The sequence below is a fragment of the Embiotoca jacksoni genome, unplaced genomic scaffold (assembly GCF_022577435.1).
Source record: "Embiotoca jacksoni isolate LCO1_2020_lvr unplaced genomic scaffold, fEmbJac1.0.p SCAF_9, whole genome shotgun sequence".
NCBI lineage: Eukaryota > Metazoa > Chordata > Actinopteri > Embiotocidae > Embiotoca > Embiotoca jacksoni.
In genome coordinates this window covers 17,543,605-17,559,243 of record NW_027185447.1, presented here as the reverse complement: position 1 = coordinate 17,559,243, position 15,639 = coordinate 17,543,605, and the positions used below count along the sequence as shown (strand labels likewise).

The 15,639-nt window shown below is 38.7% G+C and overlaps 1 protein-coding gene across 4 annotated transcripts in view; it reads right to left on the bottom strand.

Moving 5' to 3' along the window:
- Positions 1-15,639, bottom strand: part of LOC138192787 (metabotropic glutamate receptor 4-like) — a 182,267-nt gene that overhangs the window by 21,283 nt on the left and 145,345 nt on the right. For all 4 annotated transcript variants that reach the window (XM_069140453.1, XM_069140452.1, XM_069140451.1 and 1 more), the window contains exons 5-7: positions 14,764-14,918; positions 13,829-13,969; positions 640-840 (exon numbers count right to left, since the gene is read on the bottom strand). In XM_069140453.1, the coding sequence (XP_068996554.1) occupies positions 640-840; positions 13,829-13,969; positions 14,764-14,918 (497 nt within the window). The remainder of the gene's footprint in view (positions 1-639; positions 841-13,828; positions 13,970-14,763; positions 14,919-15,639) is intronic.

The window sequence follows — 15,639 nt, the reverse complement described above, 5'->3', positions numbered from 1 at the left end:
TTTGCCAGTTACACTAAAAAACTGAATTTAAGTTTAGTTAGGATAAGGAGTGGAAAACTACCGATGCCCAATTCTGTTGTTCTGTCTGTTAACTCTCTTCCTACTCTTATTTATGTACGATGTTCTAACTCCGCAGTCTGTTCATTTCAAGCAGGAGATCTCTTGCGTGGGCAATTCAATGCTGACAAGATAAGGCGGGAAATCTCACAAAGCACAGTTCCTGCACATCATCAACTCTGATAAAACACGTTGTTCTGCTGGTGATTGTCATCCCTCCTACGTTTCTCAGCCTCTTATACTTGCTGGAAATAATTTACATTCAGTAGCCTGATAATTGGAGACCACTGTATACTCACAAAGGCTCTGCATGAGCCTGGTGGTGAACCCAAAAATAGGACATGCAAGTTGCTTCAGAAGTCACCACACAAATGCCTCCGAAGGGAAGAACTGTCAAATATTGCTTTCACACAAATAAAGATATTTGTAAAGATGCATTACATTTCGTAGAATACTTGGTGGTACAAGTATTTCCTGTAACTCATTATTTTTTCAAATATAAATGACAAAACTGGTTCGTCACGGCAACGGGTGCTTTTTGTGCAGCTTTGAGCTTAACCAGGTCGAAGTAGGAATACACACCTATAAAGTTGACGTTGCGGATGTACTTGAGCAGCAGTGTGCCGTTGATCGTTTCCATCTTGGAGCAGAGGCCAACTTTTCCAGGACAGAGATCTTTGTGCATGTTATGGAGGGCATGAGCCATGGCGTAAACGGCGTCTATCACAAACTGGACCTTCCCCTCCTGTTCGTAGGATGAATCTTTTCCGATCCGCTCGTGATCTAAAATAAAACGGAAATTACAAGTCGTAAAATTACGCCCCATGTGGTACTGACCTCATAAATCCATGGATACCAAGTCAATTATGGTCGTTGACTTCATTTAACTTGTATACAATATGATTTATATATATATTTCTATGCTGTATTTTACTGGCAGAGCCACTGAACCCTGAAAGACGATCATGCCTAGAATACTTAATATGAATGGCATTAAAACAAAGCGGCAGCTCGACAATCAACGAAAACCATAAGAACCAAAAAATGATTGCTAGATGTGTAAAATCAAGCAAATGATAACCTTTCAAGAGGCCTGATTACTCAATTGTGAACCCATCTTTTTCTCACAGCATTTAGTTTATATCGAGATTGGCATTGAATTGTGCATGTTAACCACTAATTGTATGCAATTTCTTTTAGACATCAATCACAGAACCTTCTTCTTCCACAACATCCAAAAGGGTTTCTTGTGCAGCGTTTCTCATTATGGTCTGTCGATCACTGATTTTACCCACTGAGGGATAATTCAGTCTGTTATTCAGACTCTTCTGCCAACAAATATCCCAATCTGCCTTTCGCAGTGCAGCTAATAGCCTCTGCAGTGGCGTCATGCAAAGATGCGAACTAAAGCTCGGTTTAACTTTTAAACTAAGGAAAGGGTTTATTGGTGCAAACATAGATTGGAAATGTGGTTATATGATAAGACAAAGAACCTTCTCGGTGCACTCTTAAGTCTTGTTTATATGATCTCTTAGTGTTTATCCCCACAGTCATGGGCCACCTCACATCTATTAACCATGAGCGCAGAGTATGATAGAGGAGAGGAAGACATAGTGAGACAGGCCTAATCATTCTTTAGAATTAATGTAATTAGTTATGACAGGTGTATATTAATCATAGCCGGGCTTGTTCTTATGGTTTGAAAAAGTGTTAATCGCCTAGCAAGGTTTCAATTAGCAGCTTAATCCTTTTATTAACCAATGCCCTCCCGTATTGTTTGAGCAGAAAGAATGACAGTAGGCTGCTTTAGGGAAATATACCAAGAAGAAGGAAACGGCACCGCTGGAAGTTTCAGCATTTTGAAAGTAGCTTGAGAGGAAATATAGTTTGTACACATCAGTCACTTTGCAGGTTGGCTTGTTTACCAGTTAGTTTTTGTGAAGATTTTAATAGAAGAGATATAAATGACCTGTGGATACTTCTTTCATTTCCATTGTGTTATGTGTCCTGGTAATGTGGTGATTGTGAACACAGATAACGGTACCCTTTCATTTACCTTTAAATACAGCAAACTATGCCCTCAAGATGTCAAGGTTTTCTTTTTATTATTCAGTTTTCACAGAATACCAAATTGGTGAGAGCATTATCAGAACAGGAACAGAACAATCACATTTTGTACGAACAGATTTTAGTGATGGTACAGCGGTGAAGAAGAGGTCTGAGTAAAAGGACTCTATGCTGCAAGATGAATCCTATCAAAAAACACAGTCTCGATTCATACCCTTTATAAGATTTTTAAATGCTGCATTTTCATTCGGGACATCATCTGCCTCAAAACTTCAACAAATAAAATTGCGAAGTTACATAAAAAAATATTTGTTTAAAGGTTGTGTAAGTGAGAGAAGACGAGACTGAAGTTGATTGTATATTTATTGTACATAAAACGCCTGCATTTAAGCTAAGCTTTCTGTTGTGTGTACTAATGTGCCAGTCCTATATCAGCCATCGTTATAGGTTTTGTTGCGTTTCCTTCTGTAAATGAGTGCCGTAAACATTTACGACAAAAAAAATATCGTCGTTTCTCATTTTATCCCCACGTGCACTGTTCTCAATCCATTTGTACGCCAATATTCCTTCACAGTAGCGGTTGGTCGTTTTCTTCTTTCTATAGGAACTGATTCTTGCAGTACTTCCCCGAATGTGACAGAAACGTCTTTTAAGAGACGCTCAAGGTTTGAAAGTATGTGAATGCAAAGTATTGCAAATGCATGTCAGGAAATATGACAGGAAAGACAAGTGATTGTTGAAGGTTCAGATAACATTTGACACCGGGTCGTTCTTTGTGACTCGAGTGTCTAAAGAGCTTATTCAAGTCAAACTAAACGCATTGACACCCTGCAGTGGCGCTCAGTCAATGTCAATGTGTGTGTTTCCTTTTTGCTTTGAAGGTTAATATATTTTCAGAATAATTGAAATTCCTGGTGTTGAACTGTATTCAACCTGAGAAGAAAAAAAAAATATTTGGAAATTGAATGATTTGTACTGCAGCACCTCATTTCGTCTGTACAATCCAAAAAGGACTTCAAAGGGTAATTCTGAAAAAAATAGTCCATGTGTGCCCCGCATAATGTGGAGAAGTCGCAACACTGACCGTAATCAATTTGTGTAGTATTGGATGGGCTCCAGTGAAAATAGGGCCCTCTGTGTTTTTGCAAACTGTTTCCTAATTACCCCTAAATTGTTTTTGCTGTGACCTTTGGTAATAATTATACGCAAATATCCAAATTTGCATGATCTAATTGCTCCCATCACGGAGCAGTGTTTAAGTTCTTTCCGTAATTTTTTTTTTCAATTAAGATTAACCTCTATTTTGCTCAACTTTTCACTGTCTTGTTTGTGGCAACACAAAACCAGACGCTGTAGACGATGCATCGTGCTCAGATAGCAAAAAAACGACATGAAGCTGTTAATAAGGTGGAATTATGTTTTGTTTTCAGGCCTTGTAAGATGTGTGTGGGGGCCATTGATTCGCTCAAGAGAGACTTTTTATTTTTTATTTTTTTTAGTTTAAACAGATAAACAGTTTTTGTTTGTCTTGTTGTTACTTTCTAAATGCTACAAGAGGCAGATCAACATCAGTGACGAGGCTCCGAATGTTTAAAGGTCCCCTCCAATCAGGCAAAACATTTAATATGATTCTGATTAATAAGTAATGAATCTCATTTGATCTTTCCACCAGAATGTTTATTTTACTAATTCAAATATCTTAAAGGTTCTGGATGTTTGATTATGCAAATATTATAGACTTAAAAAACTTACTGAAAAGAATATGTTTCTGCATCATCCTGAAGTCAACATTGTGTGTTATAATCATATATATATATTACACTTCTTTGAGTTGATTTTTGTAGTTGCATCAGCTTCCAAAGTATTTAATGTCAAAAATATTGTTTCTTAAGATTAGTTTCAAGGTGAGCTCAGAGAAACCCTCCTGCAGATGAATGTTAAACAACCTTCGACTGTCAAACTCTGCACGTACATCAGTCTGTCCTGAAAATGGGAAACAACACAGTGAATGAAAATACATGTCTGCGATGGAGGGGAGCTCCGAAGAGCTGGAATATCACCGGTTCATCTGTTAAATGTTTGCTGCAGGGATGAGAAGTCTCGTCTTTTTGTTGCTGTTAGTCTCTTTTATTTTATTGTCTCTTACTATTGAAACTATTGTTTTTCTGATTTTTTTTTTTTTTTTTTTTTTTTTTTAGAGAAAATGAAGCCGGAATAAGATTGGCTGCTCCAATCATTTTAAATTAGTCTGTGTACGCTTATTAGACTGCAACGACTGGAAACAATCTTCAGTTGAGCGTTTCCACACCCATGTAGTCATGCTGTGAATTTTGGTCTGGTAATATCAGGCATGCGGTCATGCAGATAGGTAGTTCCCAGCCTTTTTTCAGCTTTTGAACCATTAAAGTGAAGCTGTGCTGTGGATGTGATGATAATCCCTCGTCACATGATTCCATACTAATATAGTGCAGGTTTTGAAGTATTTTTATCGCTGTCAAACTGAGAGTTTTTTCTTAATCTTTTCATCATGATGTGATCCCTTAGATCTTAGCTTTGGAACCACTGAGGTGGACTGAAGATTGTAATTCAAGTTGGGTAAAAATGCATTAGCAAAACACATAAAGATTTTCTTCTCCATGTAACGAGAATCCATGTTTCTCATTAACACGTCTCTCCTTGAAAATGTGGCAGAGAACACGGGGAAGAAAGGAAGGAATGGGGAAGTCTGAGGCTATTTGTGACTGTTAGGATCTCAAGATGTGTGGGTTATTGATTATGTGCCTAACGTGCCTGATAGAAGTTCATAATAAACTGTTTAATGCTTACCCAATGCAAAATATACACCCAGTAATCTACAGCTGGTGCAATGAAGCTGCTGTGGAGAATTGACTGAAGGCAACATTTGTAAACTGTGACAATGAAATGAACTCATTTTACTCTGATGTTTTTGTCAAGTTTTATTCTCTATATTCTTGCCATGGTCATAGAAAAGTTGCAGCCAATAATTCAAATAGGTAATCCACTATCAAGCAGTGTCTTCTACCCTTCTGTTGTCCATCGGAGCAGAAACCGACAAGATAATATCAGTGTATGACATGAATGTATGGCTCATCGTAAAAGCATTTTTTAGCGATCTGGGTAAGGACAATGATTTAATGCATGAATTGGGTTTACCCTATTAGTACTATTTAAGTAAACTGCATAATAGTTTTTAACCATATGTTTTGAAAGGTGTCTAATTCATTGGCATTGCCAGAGTGAAAATATGAAACTAAATCCATCCAATCTCACTGCTCCTGCGCTTAAGGAAATAGGTAATTAAGCAGCGTGTTATCATCCTTCAACAGAACCTGAAGGAATACCATAACACATTCATGTTTGGACACATACTGTCCATTTTAAGTGGCTTTGTTGACTGAAAGATGAACAAAAAACACAGTGAATGGATGTAACGATGTGCCGTGTGAAGGCCACAAGTGCAAAACAAGCATTTATGGGAATGAAAATGAAGCCTTGCCATTGTATATTTTTTATCAGTGCAGTATGAGTTTCTATAAAGGAAAGTCTTGACACACTGAAAGAACACAATGATCCAGAAAGCTCCAGGTCGTGCTGTACACTCTTACTTACAATATTGCTTTGAATGGAGGTAAATTGTTTCTTTCTTTTTTTTACCTCACTTCCATTCCAGGAAAAGGAGAGTGAAAAATTAGATTTTATTACTTGCACACTGTGATTTCTTTCTTTGTGAGGTTGAAAATGAATGCACTACCTGTCCATCTAATGTGCTTGGAGATAGGTTAGGTTAGGTTAGGTTAGGTAGATAGAGCGCACTGGATAGTTGTTTCGTGGGAGGTAAAGTTCATTTTAAATTTACTACGACACTTTAGGGGTCTATTAACACGGTCAGTTCAGAATTCTATGAGATATAGTGCTCTTTGCAATTATTTTGAACAAAGGTTGATCAAACAAAATATGTAACAGCTGAGGATGTACGAAATGTGTTTATGCAGCAGACACGGCATGAGCTGCAGCTTGACAGAGGATGCATTCAGGCGCGGCATTAAGCTGTTGGCCATACATGTTTCGGCTGTGTTCGGAGCCCAATACACAATCACTGTTGCTACCCATGTAAACAGAAAAGCAAAGTAGATTTGAAGCTTAAAAATATGTTTGGCGATCGCATTCACAAACGAAAAGTGTGAGTGAATTGCAGGCCGTGGATGTCGGCATCCGCCCTGTGAAGAGGGCTGCATTGATTAACATATCTGTTCCGTTGGACACATGAAACCGATGGATTCAAAATGGGGCTCAAATGTCTAGACATGCTGTTAGTGTTAATAGTCTTTTTCATAGATGTCTGCACAAATTAGGAAAAATAAAAGGTGTTGTGTAATATTTCCTCTTCGTATAGATCAGAGCTTTTCAAACGCACCAGGAAGCGGGCCGGATAGAAGGATGTCTGGGGGCTCAACGCCCACGCGCAATGTTTTGTCAATTAATGGCTACAAATAACGCCAATAGATGTATTAATACATGGAATTGACTGATTATGTGCATTTTATGGTATCAATTTGAGACGGCAAAATACAAGATGAACATAGTAAAACAACAAAACAGTATGGGCCTGTTTATGATACCATCGAAACAATTCCAAGCAGACATAAGGTGCTTACAGCAGGTTCATATCCATATTTGTTCAAAGGTGAAAACGATGAAATATTATCCAGACAGGCATCTTCTTGCAGGCCATAGAAAACTTAGAAACAGGCTTTAATTCTGTGAATCAGAGTCGTGCTCGCTCAAAATGAATAAACGAGTAGTTTCCACTATGAGCCATGTGCTCATAATCCAAAGCATGACATGACAAAAGCTTTCACTTTCTCCTGCCTACTCCACTTTTATGTCATGCATTACAACCTGCAACTATCAAAATCTATCAGAACACATACAATAATAATATAATTAAAATCAAATGTCAACCCCTGTGATTTGCGGTAAGTTTGTGATATGTGATAAAAGTTTCTCAGATAATGTCTAAAAAAATATTGTGGCCTTAGTTGACGGGTTTGACAGACTTCACTTGACATCTATTACAAATTCTCCCATTTTCCTGTTCTAATTAAAAACATTGGGCATCTTCCCCTGGGGGACGGAAATAGACTCGACAGCGCTTGTCATCATTCCCTCTGAAGATGCGGTCAGTCAGATTAAGTGAATCCATTGTTTCAGCTGCAAACTGTTGATAGCGAACCACATTTGCTTCCTCTAACTGCCTTCAAACAAGAATTCCTGGGGATATTAAATTCCTTTTAAATCGTGTAACCCCCATTGTTTTGATGCAGAGTAATAAATCTGAACCAAAGCAGGCCAGTAATGATTTTTCCAAAATGAAAACAAGCATGTCTGTGTTTTCTGCCTTATCTGCTGTTCAAATGTTGACATTTACGTTGCATTTTAGGAGAATCAAAGCCCTGTAGAACATCGGTGGGTTGCATGTGGTGTCCTTGATGTTTTCATTGGGCAGTGAAATTCAGAAAATTTAGCAGCCAAGCAGACATGTACTGTTGTCTGTTGGCCTTGATGACTCACGTCTGCAGGGGATGCAAAGCAAAAGAATGACTCAAGCCTTTTGGCTTCACTCACACCGTGACCCTCACCGTGAGCTGAAATGACGTCAGCAAGAAGCACCGCACCTGCTGAGGCTGTCATCGTTGCCAACAACGCAACAAGACAGAAAACTTTAATTATTGGTAATGATGCATGAAATGACTAGACTGTGGGCAAATTGCTCTACTCCCTATTCTATCATCTAGTAGGTTTCATATGTTAGGATCCAAAAACTGAAATACTGCTTGGCGATCAGTCTGCTCTCATGCTTTCATGCGTTAGTATTTGCTACAAGGCAGATTTTAGGACTATACTTTGTTCACCCTGAAATAATTATGATTGATGTGTCAGACCTGCTCATCAATACAAATTGAGTCATGCCACGGTATTTTGCAATTTCTTTCTATTACTACCAATTTGTCTCCTTTCACAAGTTCAGGCGTTACAGCAGATACTACTTATTCATTCTGCTCTGCAAAACAGGATCATGTTTTATGGTTCACCAGCATGAAATGCTGTGACTGTAGCAGTACAGTGAATGAGGAGCAGATCAGATACCCAAGTTGAGAACTACTGAATTCTTTGAATCAGACTGAAAGTAAACTTCTTTTTGAATTTTCTTTAAATCTATCAGACCTAATTACTTCCTGTAGCTGGGAGGTTTTCAGGTCTTTATTTAATCTTTTGTGGGAACCAGCGACTCGGTTACGCTCTTTATTCCATTTGGGGAAGTTTGCGATGGTGTAACATTTGCCAAATGCATCCGGTAGTTCTCAACATTGGTTTTGTTTTATGGGATAACGGGCTATTGTTCGTAAATAAGCTGCCAAACAGGGTTATGTTAGAACGTGACCTACATTTTTCTATATTATGTTGTACTATTATATAATAGGACTCAAATTTACACTGCAATGCAAGGTCGATGCTGAATCTTTGACTGGGATGTACAGTTTTAATGTCATTGTTTTACACAATATTGTGTGTGCAGCCATCGAGGGTATATGTTGGGTTCTGTCTTTATAGCTTGCTCGTTTTAAACAGTCACCTTAGAGCAGGGCTGCTTACCAAATATTCAAACTCTTCTGTTGCTGTAGGCGATACCTACACCAACACAGGTTTGTTTTAATACGCAGAACTGTTGCTCGCTTTACACACGATTATATCTCCTCAGAGTCTGTACTCTCTACTTGAGTGGCCCGGCCACGGAGATAAAAATCGCTTGGTTTCAATTTACGCAGCCTAAATTTTGTTTTAAAGTATCTTGTTTCACTCTTTTCAAACAAGTTTTTGGCCAAACCTGTCCGAGTCGCATTCACTTCAGTAACACATGGCTTCTGTGTGCGTAGCTAGCGTCTACTGATAGCATATGAAGCTTTTACAGCACATCTGTAAATTATAATTTTAAGTGATTGCGCCCATGAGGCATTTTGGGAACATCGGTAAATCGTAGAATCAAGTGATAGCTTGCGTGTGAGGTGTTTAGGGGACATGTGCTACAGAAAACAAACCTGGGTTACACTCTCCCCCTCTGAAATGCATGAGTACTAAAGATTTGTACCATAGTGTGACATGTAATTTTATTTTTTTTTTCTTAAAATGGATTTCATTGAATTGGTGTCCGTGAAAAGGTACCGTTGTCGAAAACCTTTGAACAACACCTAGCTCTACACCCAAAAAGATTAAAAAAATAAGAATCTGTCGACTTCGATTTCAACAAGCTTACAAAGCTCGAGTTATCTTTGTTAGTGAACTACAGCTGAGTAAATCTTCTGGCAAATAGTTGCTTGTTAAAATGAAAAGGTTGCTTTTCCTACGGCTGTGTGAAATCAAGGATCCAGTGTGTCGAAGAATACAACGAATATTAAGTGGTAAAGTATTTAGTTTCGTCTTCATCATTGAAAAAAAAATTGCACCTGCTAGAGTGAGAAGATTGACAGGCGTAACAACAATACATTTCTAAATATAAAAATTGCATTATCTTTAATGCGTATAGCGGCGTCTACATTTAAATGTTGCCTTTGGCACATATTTGAATGTTTACTGCACATACGGGGATTGAAGTAGTCTTGATAATGTTTTGTTTCACGCAAGGGGTTTAGCAGTGACATGACCTGAAGATTTGAGATGACAATGTAGATTGTGAAGCTACACAACAAACCTTGTCCTCTGGGGCAACAGATATAAGAACACTGGGAAGGAGAGCAGCAATAGGAAGTGAATTATACATCCGCACTGTGTGTTGTTTTCCCTGCACACAAGTCAAGTCACAAGTCAGGTCCAATTTAATGCCTCAGTCCTGGAAGATGACCTGTTACTACTCTGCTGTAATGGTACATAAATCACTTGCCAGTGACTTGTACAGTGCGATTAAAAGCTTTGATATCACACAAATAGAATAATTACATGCCCATCTAATCATGTTAGTACTTTAAGAATATCATTTTCCAGTCCCTGGTGGTTGATTATAGTCTTCCACTGATTTTTTTTTTTGTGTTTTTTTTTTGAGAGAGAGATTTAGTCTTTCCTACTTACTAAAAAAAAAAAAAAAAAAGCTGCTGATATTGAGTAAACCATGTTTATAAAATGTAATTGCAGGAACACTATTTTAAGGGTCAAAGTCTGCCCTATTTTAAAAAAAAATGTTTTTATTATAATGACAAACAAACACCAGGAGTAGAAACTGGAAGTTATTGTGCTTCTAAAAAGAACAATTGGGGGTCCAGTGATACTGCTTGCAAAAAGGCTCTGAGAGAAATGATTGCACCTCTTGCCTGTAAAAGTTTACTGCACCCTGGAGGCTTCTCGGAGGACGAGAAGGGGCAGCAGCAATTTAGCTCAAGAGCAGCCACCATGACAACTGATAATTACAAAAATCATTTACGATTACGTGTTCTCCTCAAAGTGTGGATTGTTGGAAGTATCTTTCTGTTTTGTCAGGGGACACATTGTTATTACGAGAGTTGACAATTAAGTCGCTACTTAACTGGTTAGCTTTGCCAAGTCATCTATTGTACCAATTTAGTTTGTCTCCGATGGTATTTGGTGACATTTGGAGGCTGCAGTGTCCTGTATCAGCTGGATTAAAGCCAGAAGACAGACTCGTACAGGTGTCAGAGAGTGCAAGGAAATATTGAAATATGGTGTTTCTTGTGTGTATTGTCCTTTTATAAAACCTGACAAATTGAGTAATTCAGATATTTATTCAAAGTAAACTATTATTTCTGGAAAAAGGTGGATTTTTGTCTTAAACATACCAACTGTTGTACTGATGCTGACAGAACTGGTGGGTACCTGAAACTACTGATTGGCACAATGAGTTCGTAAATGGATTGTACTAAGATGACTTTTCCTACTTGGTTATAAGTGCTTCCAAATGCTGCATTGAACAACCAAACAAATTAATATCAGCAGTGGTTTACACCTTTACAATAGCATTATTATTAGTATCATTATCACAATTTGCTTCTTCTGAAAGACACTTTAAACCTGCAGTAACAGATTTTATTTTTTTAGGCCACTTGGGTACAGTGTAAACAAATTGTGAATACAACAGAATAATCTCGTCATCTTTTAAAGGAGCGGTTTGTACGATTTAGTGAAATCTAGTGGTGAGATTGCAGATTGCAACCAGCTGAACACTCGTTCCAGGCAGAGAGGAGAATCTACAATGACGACCAAACTTGTGAAAAACGCCAAAGGCACTCTCTAGTGCTAATGTGTTTGCTTTGTCCCCTCTGGGTTACCGTAGTTACACGGTGTGCTGCATGAAAGAGGACCCGCTTCTGACATCTACGTTAATTAGTTAATGATTGTTTTTCTGGCTACTGTGTGAATGTAAGGCCACTATTCATTCTCTTTTTGCTCTTTTTTTGGTCTCTACCAACTCAAATCTGTTGTTCCTCAGCTAAATAACTGTGTCTCATGACAGCATGCAGAAAGAAAATGTGCATAAACATATCAGAAACACCATGAACTTCAACTATCCAATACAAACAACATCACACCCTGACAGAGCTTTAGTTGTCCTTAAATCATACTTCAAGTTATACTTTCCAAAAATATGGAACTGGGTCTGTATGTTCCCTTTTGTAAATGCTAAGCACTGGGAAAGATACTTTTCCACAAGACACAAGTGATGTGTTTGGCCTGCAAAAGGCACCATTTTCTTCTGTGGCGTTGAAAGTCTAAATTCTTTTGGAAAGCATCCAAGAATGCACAACTGTGGGCACAGAGGCAACTCTGCCAAATACATTTTTGACAAAATCTTCTGCACACTCCCAAATGCTGTGAAATCAGGTACCCATTTCTGACCTACATTTTTCACATTTATCTCTTGACTTTTTACAGATAAACTTGATGCATCTCCATGTCCTTCATTTAAGATCTGATCATTTGATTGACTAAAATTCAAAGTCTTTTGGAGAAACTGGAGTCACACCTTATTAGGTAGTGGCCATAGCCGAATGTAAACTGTATTATTAGAGCTTTTTTTTTAGCTGAAAACAGCACTCTGAGTACCTTGTTTACCTGAAATGTCATCGACTGGATATGTGTTTATAATGTAAATGGTCTGTACTTGTATAGCGCTTTATCACCTTTTGGTCTCAAAGCGCTTTCACATGGTTTTCCCATTCACCCATTCACACACTAATGAGACAGATAACCATGCAAGGTGCTGCCATCAGGAGCACATTCACACACCGATGGTACACCATCGGGAGCAACTTAGGGTTCAGTGTCTTGCTCAAGGACACTTAGGCAGGTGGACAGGGGGAGCTGGGGATCAAACCACCAACCTTTTGATTAGTGTGCAACCCACTCTACCGTCTGAGCCACAGCCTCCCTAAAATGTGCATAACTGAATAATGTGTTTTATTGTACGCAGGGAACTGTTTTGTGCACAGAACTCGAACATGTGCAGCATTAAAAGCCGGGTTACGCTATAAAAGAATTAATTTTTCTGTTTTGATGCACTGATCGGCTGTATCAAATGTGTGTGCGTGTGTAGTTGTTCCAAGCAGATACATCTGAAGGTGGAGCAAAACGCAGCAGTCATAGGGATAATGGTATTCAATTTCAGACGGAGTTTCTTGGAGGGCATTCAATCTTATAAACATGAAAAGTAAAATGGATCTGTAATGAATCGAAGAAAAAAAAGCTAGAGAGAGACTTCCAACCCTGCTTCTATTCACTTCTCCACACGAGTTGCCGATCGCTGCAGGAAGGAGGTCTTAAGATAGATAGATAGATAGATAGATAGTTACTTTATTAATCCCACAAGGGGAAATTTTTTCAGATTTTTCTATTAAAGTCATAATGCTGTTTTTGGAAAGTTATGGGACGTGGCCGGCGATCCCGATCCCCGAATCGGTAATGCTGGAAATGTTTCGGGGGAGCTGTTCAGCGGAGCTGATGAAGAATACTGGCGCCGTTAGTCGTCAATGCTGAATAGGTGGATGTTGTAGGTTTTTCAGCAACATTGCAGAGGACAGCTTCTCCAGTGTTGCTTATTTGTCTTTCAATTGTGTGCATCACTCAAGCACATACACGGCTTTGAGGGACAGATTGCTTTGAAACGTTACAGGTGCCAGCTTTAAATCAGTCAGTCTGGACTACTTGAGATGCAGTGTTGCGCTGCACTGTGTGGGGGGAGACAGGGCTGGAGAGCCCTGCTGATTTTAATGACCTGAAAGCCTGTTCCTAATGGGCTGACTGGATTTGCTATTGATTATGTTTTTAGTGCATGCGGTGGTATAGTTTTGCGATTGCTGTTGTTGTCGCACACCGCAAATTAAACTTGCCAACACACGAGTAATGGGAACGTTAATTTCTGTTGAAAAATTTGAGATTCCCGTTCACTTATCTGCACCCATTTCATTTAGCCTAAATTACAGGAGTGTGATTGTTTTATTCCCTGATGACGAATCAAGGTATCAATGCATAGCAAGTACACACACACACACACACACACACACACACACACACACACACACACACACAATGTATTCACAGCAGACCCAATAAATATTCTTGGTCATTGATTGATTGCTCTACATTGACCCAGAGCCTTCTCTGTTATTAAGTGCAGACTCACTTGTACACTTTTTGATGCCGGATCCTTTCTTCACAGCGTGCCGACTGAGCTTGCATTGGAAGTTATTCTCCCAAAACTCAGCGAACCAAATATTCCTCCTGTTGTTCTCGAGTGTTCGGCTGACGAAGTAGCGATCAAAACCTGAAAGAAATAAGTGACACCCGTCAGTGTCATTTCTTATATTTTTACATTTCAACGGACTCCAGTTGTGTCCAGTTAGGGTCACTGTCCATTTAGTACCTTTTTTTAAATATATTTCAAACATAAGCAGTATAATACAAACAAAAAAACAAACAGAACAACAACAGCAAAAGTACAACTAAAAACAATGCCTAATTATTTTTTTTATTAGGTAAACATTTCAAATAAAGTTGTTCGAACTTTATTTGATCAATGAAAATAAACAAAAATTAGCTTTTTATTGTGGTGAAATATATGTTTTAAGTTGCTTAGTTATAGCTCAACTTTGATGAATTTTTCTATGCATTATATTTGTAATGATTTTGTGGCATAGAAACATAAAACATATGTATTTACACTGTTTGCATAGGGCTTCATTGTGCAGTGCATACTGTGTTTCCCTTGCACCACTTCATTCACACTTTACTGACAACATCTGAACACTGGCAACTTCACAGTAGTAAAATATGACAAATATACTATATATGTTACAGCGTTGACTTAATCAATATTAAAGGTAAATAAACGACCCAATACTTTTATGTTCGACGCGGCAGCGAGGGGGCAAAAATTGGGAAGTACTCTCATTAAAAATGTATTTATGTTGGAAGGAGAAATAGTTAGTGGAGGGTAACGCACAATAAAAAAATAAGCAGTAAAGCTGCATATGTATCAATATTTAATTGAATTCAAACTAAAAACAAGACAATAAAGCATTCTGAGCACCATAATGTGAATTTTGTCGCTGCGTGTACCTTTGATGGACTGTCGCTTCGGTAGGATGGTGACGGCACCTTCTGCCATTTCTTCTTGGTTCAGTATTGGAGATATTTTGGAGCCCCAGCTGTCTGAGCCCACCCAGATGAAATGTCCGGTTTGATTGGCCTTCTTTGCTGCTTGAAGGAGCCGCCTTAGGGACAGAGAAGAAGAGCAATGTGTAATTGCAGCATATAATGTTATTTTCGGATATATTTCAGCGGTAGTGCATGCAAACTCGTGTTTCCATTTAAATGCACCCTAAAGAGGTGCTACAGCTGCCGTACGCGTCTTTACATGACCAGAATATTCTATTTTTGAGTCTGGATGAAGTTTCACAGAGGCACTGTAGTGAAAATGAAAAGTCACCACAGACTCTCTGTCCATTATCAGTGCAGTGGACTTCTTCCTGGCTGTAGCAGAATGAGACCCTTGCCACATTCGCCCAGGCTTGTTGCCAGTGGACGCAAGCTTTGGGAGTCGTAAAAAAGTGCCAACAAGCTCTGCTGGAGCACAAGAGTTACATCAGGAAAGCTTGAGCGCAGCAACATAAAATTTAAACACAGCCACCTGGCAATGTGATGCATTGCCGACCTTTACATTACCCCGAAGATGCTCGGGCCAAAATAAATATTGAGCATCATATTGTGCCGTACCAGCGTCAGTTTTTACGTGGCACATGCTGTTCTAAAGTCTCATCAGACGTCATAGTTGCATAAAAGAGGACGGTACAAACTTGTAAAATAATTCTATTTTGGGCGAGCAGTGACTCGTCCGACCAACGTCATGTCTTACATGTCTCTTTACCTTATTTTTTATGACTGCCAGGATTTATGTTTGATTGGTATTGATTTTTCTCTCAGTCTGGTCTCCAG